General features: G+C 39.9%; 1 protein-coding gene and 1 long non-coding RNA gene across 2 annotated transcripts in view; one reads left to right on the top strand and one right to left on the bottom strand.

Annotated features, from left to right (window-relative positions):
* The window catches only part of PHOX2B (paired like homeobox 2b), a 3,951-nt gene extending 2,702 nt beyond the window's left edge, over positions 1 to 1,249 (top strand). Inside the window, exon 4 of the mRNA XM_018564718.1 lies at positions 1 to 1,249. This exon is cut by the window's left edge and continues 2 nt beyond it. Coding sequence (XP_018420220.1) covers positions 1 to 362 — 362 coding nt within the window. The 3' untranslated portion in view covers positions 363 to 1,249.
* Positions 1,250 to 2,382: 1,133 nt separating this feature from the next.
* LOC108793741 overlaps positions 2,383 to 7,082 on the bottom strand; it is a 15,443-nt gene continuing 10,743 nt past the window's right edge. Inside the window, exon 3 of the long non-coding RNA XR_001941665.1 lies at positions 2,383 to 2,394. This is a non-coding gene — a long non-coding RNA (uncharacterized LOC108793741). The remainder of the gene's footprint in view (positions 2,395 to 7,082) is intronic.

Genomic DNA, 7,082 nt, shown 5'->3' with positions numbered 1-7,082 from the left:
AGAAGTCAGACTCCTCGCGGGAGGATGACAACAAAGACAACAAAATCACCGACCCTGACAGCACTGGGGGCCCAGGTAACAACCCCAACCCCACCCCGAGCTGCGGAGGAGGCCCCAGCCCTACGGGCTCCCAGGGCACAGTGGGGCCCCAGGAACAAGTCAAAGGTGGAGTGCAAGGTTCTGCGGGTCTGACGTCAGCATCGGTGGTCGGGGCCTCTGGAGGGGCACAAGGCTGGGCAACCGGTCCAGGAGGCACCATCACCTCTATCCCTGACTCCTTAGGAGGTCCATTCGCCAGCGTCTTATCATCCCTGCAGAGACCCAATACTACCAAACCCAGCCTAGTGAAGGGCATGTTCTGAACGGGCCCATCATCGGTATTAGTTCCGCTGCCTGTACTCACAACGACCTGACCACATGGACTGCCAAGGACAGCTCAGCACCTGTATAGGTGTCCTCAGGCCTGGGCAGCTTCTGGATAAGCATGATGAGTGCAGACTCCAGCACCAAGGACCACTGACTGCTACCAGCCACCGGGTGTGGCCAGGGTGCCAATGGGCTAAGCACCCAGCAGATTCAATGTAGACTGCCTGAACCATCCATCCACCATGCCAATGGTGTGTACAGAGACCGGCCCAGGGCAGAGCAAGGCTTCCCCTAAGTCGTGCTGCCTCTGTGACCCCCTTCTACCTGCCCTGGCCTGCCACATCTCCACTGCCCACCCTCCCCAGTCATATATTTATTTATCACAATGATTTGCACTGTGTTGCAGGCACTGCCTGTCTCTTACAGGACTGTCACGTCTCCTCCGGGTGAAATAATAACCTATTTATTACTTGTTTCAATTTCAGAAATTATTTTTCGTTTTTTTATTATGATGATGATGATGATGATGATTATTATTATTAATATTATTTCATGGCACAACGAACCTAGCTATTAGTTGTATGTTGGAGGTATGCTTTCTATTTTCTGTCTTTCTACAGCAGTGTTCTGTGACAGTCGTATGGTGTTAATAGCAGTACACATTTGTCGACAATTGTTGGAGTAAATAATGTGTTCAATGTCTTTATGGGGATAATGAGGATCTCAGTGGCCCCTGTTCTGTTTGTTTGATCACTGGGTCCTTCCACACTTTCTGTTCTGTTCTGGCCCAGCTGCATGTCGTCTGTTATTTTCCAGCTCCCTCCATCACCTTCTTTCTGTGTAGCTCTATGAATGTCTGTGCTGGGAAGACACGACTCCTACGTGGGCGATGTTTTCCAGCACACAAGTGTGCCATCTTCTTGATTGTTCCTAATAAAACGGAAGAAAAACCTCAACAAGTCGCTTTGTGTCGTGTTTACCCAAGGATGGAAACAGAGAAACCTGATGTCACAATACATGAGAAAAGGGTCTATCATCTATCTATCTATCTATCTATTAAAGTCAGACATAGCACATACATACTGTATATAAGTAAAGAGAGAAAAAGAAAGCTACATTTTCACTGTTTACACAGAATAACTAATGTTAAGATACTCATTGTGAAAACATATTACAGGAATATATAGGTATTTCCCACATCGGTTAAGATTCAAAATAGTTAGCCAGATTGTAGATATAAATATAAAAAGAAAGACATAGAGAACGGTAAAGGGATAGATATATTTATATACTGATTTTTTTTTGTGTAATTCCCACATCTGTTAAAAATAAAATTAAATCGATTATATATATACATGTATATAGAGATAGAAAGAAAGAGAGAAGGATACATATAGATATATCTAGATATATCTAGATATATCTAGATATCTAGATCTAGATATCTAGATATATATAGATATATATCTTTTATCGATATATAGAGAGAGATTTTTACTGCTTACATAGAATCCCAAATGTTATCTGTACATTGCCAAAATGCAATTCAGTTTTCCTTTCATCTAACAATAAAAAAAATAGGTAAGCAGATTTTTATACTTAACACAACCAGAAAGGATTGATATTTACTGTATACAATTGTACACACGCAATTTATGTCACTAAACGCAATATCTATACACCGAGTGTCTTATGTTAGGGGAGAATAGATTCTGTTATCATTTTTGATGCTTAAGAATTTTTCGTGCGGTGTGATATCTAGGGTTCGGTATCACGGATTCTATATTACAGAATGGAGGAAGACGATCGGAAAAATAACCGTCTCCTTTGAAGAATGTGAAGATTGTGGTTTGTAGAAGATTTGCATACATGGAAGTGATCGGATGAGGGTCTGTCAGTGTAGGACCCCCCACCTCCATTCCATGACACTCTCCAGACACATCTCTTGATGAGGGGACCATACTAGGGAGAGTTTTGTACGCAGCAATCATGGACGCTACATCTAAGATATCGAATGTAATAATAATACTAATACCAACAACAACAATAATAATAATAATAATAATAATAATAATATCAATACAAATAATAAGAATAAGAATAACAATAATAATATTTTTTTTTTGATAAAAACAATATTCAGCAAGCAGAAGATTTGTGCATCGTCTGTTTTTTTTGTATCATATTGGGCATGTTTTATCCATCCATATATTAACAAGCAGTGTCCTGATAGTGCTGGGCATTCTACCGTCTTTATCTTACGCTAAATACATCAACATTAAAAACCATTAAAAATTCCTTGCAAGATTCAATTAAAAAAAAACAACAATATTTTTCGTGTTTTCTACGTCCCAGTGTCAATGTTATGCATAAAAAAATCATGTTATACGTAAAAGAGGTTTAGTATGTTTTGATAAATACCTATAAAGTGTCTAAGTATCTGAGATTAGTGGTAATAATTCCGCAGATTGCACAGACTAGGTCCTAGGATGATACATTGTAGCAGGTTTACTAAAGGAGTAGTGAATGTTCACAGTGTGCCAGTATTCACTTGTTCTCTTTATGTGTAGAGAGAAGGAAGGGCTTGGACTTGATAAAAGTCTCATTGTGCTCAGTGGACACCCTTTATTTCTCTACTAAATCAGCTGATTGTATAACACCGAACGGTAATGAGGAACTATTACACAGCATCTGTAAGTATCATAGGTACAAGGTCAGGGGCCTCATTATCCAATCAGCTTCTCCAGTGATCTGGAACAAGGATGTAGCCAGTTATGTCTGACAAATCTTAACTACCATCCAGCAAGTCCTGGTACCAGGTCAGTGACTCACTGTAGGAAACCGAGGATCAGGATGACTATACCCAACTCTGAATCTTTGAAACACAGAGAATCAGAAATGGCAACAACGATCACTTTCAATCTGAACCTAATCACTGAGGTGTTTCTCATCTCAGGATAAGATAGCCTTTTATTGTCAGATCAATATCTCAGGGTGAAATGGCAGTCTTTGTTCTCTGAATGACAGTCATTGCCCTCCTCATAGTGATCACACTATGAAAATAGATGGAGAGTTGCTGTTGGCTGTTCATCATCTGTAATGTTTCTCTATGAGCCCCACTTAACTTCTAGAGCAGATCTGTAATTATTATCATCTCAGTGAGGAGGGTAACACAGAAGGACTGCTGCCCTTACTCAGTATGGCTGCTATAGAATGGGCCAATATTTAAGGGATGTAAACATGGGCTATGTGGGGCCCATGAGGGATGCAGTGACAGGATCTTCAAACTGTCATTTCATAAAAAGGTTTACCATATTGGAACATTTCTTTGTGACCTTGAGACAATTATCCCTTTAATGTGAAGTAAAAAAAAAAAAAAGCGCATTTGACCATTAACACCCTTATTGGTTAAAAAAAATGCTGCAAGTGCCAACAGCTCACAACTAGGAGGGATGGAGAGGGAATGTGAATACCTGTTGATCTTTGGTGAGATGCTCTGCATGCGCAGGCCAATATATTTCTTCCAGACCCCAAACCCACTGCAGGAGACAGTATGAGAGGAAATTATCAAAACTGGAGCAGACAAAATCTGGAGCAGCTGTGCATGGCAACCAATCATCTTCTCTCTTTCATTTTCAAATCTTAACTGACCAAACTAAAGAGAGAAGCTGATTGGTTGCCACGCACAGGTGCTCCAGATTGTGTCTGCTCCAGTGTTAATAAATCCCCCCCCCCCAATGTATTTCAGGGGTGCCCTGCAGCACACATTTTACTGCTGCTGCCTGCTTTAAGGCTCTGGTCTCTTTTATGTTGGGATACTAACACCTTTCTAAAACACACGAATCAATTGATAGTAAAGAACATTTGCATTGACCTTTAGAATGATCAGATGTTTGCTTTTATCCTCTAACCTGCAAAAATAACAGTTGGTTTGTGTAGGAGTGCTACAGGTAAGATCCTTGTTTTTGTTCTTAAAGCTGGCCACACACGTCTGATTGTAGTATCTCTATACAATCTGCTTTATATTGAAGGAAACCATAAAACTACGTGGGCTACCATTCCCGACTTCTGGACCTCTCAAAATGCCACCTGCCTGGCTGTCACCTTGTCTTATTCTTTTCAATCGCTGACCAAGACGAAGTATGCAAATGTAGATTTTAAATTCACAATATAATCATAGTGTTAATAGTACTAGAGTGCAATCTAAATTGCCATTGCAGTTCTATCAACAACAAAAGTGTAAAAATATACAAAATATATACGAAAATATACAAATAAATGCCAAAATAAAAACGCTATCAAATAAAGCGCTAAATCACCCCACATACCTCAGTTATATCTGCAAAAATCCTTTAAGATAAAGTGCTAAGTGGCATAAATATTAATTAAAAAAAAACAAAACAAAACCGACAAATGCAAAGTGAATTAAAAAAAATATAAAATAGTAAGCATACTATATATCAATATAAGATGGTACACAGTTCATGTGCAAAAATAAAGGGGGGAATTGTGTAAAAGTCTGTTTAATCAGAGAATCTTCTTCACTCATCAGAGAATCTTCTTCACTCATCAGAGAATATTCCATAAACTGCTACCCAAAGACGAACCCACAATTGGAGTCTCATCAGATATGTTAGAAAAATAACATAAATAAGCAGGTCAAGCGATCAAACTGCTTTTCAGTATGTAAATCCAGTCTCTCTGGAGTGATTCAGCGCTGTATGTTGTTGCTTTTAGATATGTATTTTACCCTCTTACACTTTGCTGATTAATTCTGATCTACATCGAGCATAGAGACTCAATAAGCACTGGAAACAGAGAATGAACATATGAGCCAGGCAACTAGCAATTTCAGAAGAAGGTTGCCAATGTTCAATTCCATCCAACAATAGGCAATGTACTACCACGTGAGGGGAAATAACTGAGTTTAATTGTTTTTATGCTGGTTTTGATTATAAGTCTTTTGTAGGAAATAAATTATGTTCATCATAAAACACACCTATGTGCCTCATATAAACCCCACGAAATACATGGTTTTGGAATGTTAGATTTCATATTTATTTAAAGGTTATAATACCTAACTTACTGTGATGTGGAGTGTTTCTGTTTCGCATAACAGAACGTATGTGTCATTGAAATTTAGGTAAGGGGAAACCCCAACTTGTTTTTTAATGAACCCCTCTCCAAGCAATCTCCTAATGCTGAAGGATATGACAGGGGTGGGCAAGCTGCACTCTCAATGCTCCCCTTACCAGGCGGATACCAGCTAGCACACGGTACCTCATGTGTGTAGGGTGGCATCCTATGGTAGGGGGAGCAGCGAGAGTGAAGGAGGGCATGCATGCTTTTAAAATTTGTTTTCTATATTTAAAAGCCCTAGAAGTGATGATCCTACTTTTAGTGAGCATTTGTACACATCAGACTTGCCATGATGGAGACCCCAGTAACAGAAACCCTATTTTATTGTGTTCAGGTTGAATAATTTACAGATTAAAGTGTAACTACATTTTGTAGACCAATTGTAGACTGTGAAACCTGCAACATACTGGTTCTAAAAAAGGCTGCACTGAACCCTATGTACAATAAGCTACAGCAGGCTGAGAGTACCAAATACCTGGACTATGAGAAAGGTAGACATCGCCGTCTAGTGGACAGGAACTGGTATAACCAGAAGGATAGGATTTAAAGCACCATGGTTTTCAAGACATGAGTCACCCATTAGCCTTTACATGGCTTAATAACTATACACACTAGATGGTTAAAGCTGAACTCCATGGACCCCTTGCATGTGACCCCCCACACATCAAGAGTTAAATGCTAATTTTTTGCCTGGGGTACCATTAAAAAGCATATTTGTTTCCCTTACACTCACAGGCTCCTTTTTCCATGTGACTGGTGCCCTATAGCCTCTTCTCTTCAATGCTCTTACACCGGTGATCACAACTTTGATGTCATCACATGCAATGCAGGACCATCAGCATACCTTCCAACTGTCCCTTATTCGGAACCAAATCTCTTTGTCCCCGTATGAGGTTCTATTTAACTACCAAAAGTGTTATTCTTCACCAAAACCTTTATCTTATCTAATCTGGGGTTAACCAGTCATTTTGGCACTAAATACATTGAGGTGAATTTATCAAAACTGGAGCAGAAAAAATCTGGAGCAGCTGTGCATGGCAACCAATCGGCTTCTCTCTTTCATTTTCAAATCTTAACTGAACAAATTGATTGGTTGCCACGGGAACTGCTCCAGTTTGAATACATTCTCACAATTGTGCTTAAAGGTGGCCCTCTTTCTCATCTCAACAAGTTGGGAGGTATGCAACCCTGCATTGTAAGTAAGCACACCAAGGGCCCTTCCAAAAGCCAAAACATCAGAGAGAAGAAGTGAGTGTCGGCAACAAGCATAATAAACACGCAGCAAGTGAGGAGGATGGCCCTGTGCTCCCCCTTCTGTGATCCAGCCAAAGACTGGACTGGTTGTGACACTACTGGAACCTAGAAGGTAAATATCATTAAAAATGAAACGATTCAACTATTTTAGCAAGGTGTATATGTGTTAATGTACTTGTTTTAATACACCCTTGTGCATGGTGAACTGTATGGAGGCACAGTGAGTACTGAAGACCCCAGTTGGCATCTGAACACCATTTTGTTTGGTAAGGAGCCCATTTGTTTGGAAACCCCTCTTGAAAAAAATCTCCTAATGGGGAAAT

This window comes from Nanorana parkeri, unplaced genomic scaffold (assembly GCF_000935625.1).
Source record: "Nanorana parkeri isolate BGI_ZX_2015 unplaced genomic scaffold, ASM93562v1 scaffold24, whole genome shotgun sequence".
NCBI lineage: Eukaryota > Metazoa > Chordata > Amphibia > Anura > Dicroglossidae > Nanorana > Nanorana parkeri.
Note: the sequence above shows the minus strand (reverse complement) of the source record. Positions and strands in the feature narration are given on the sequence as shown.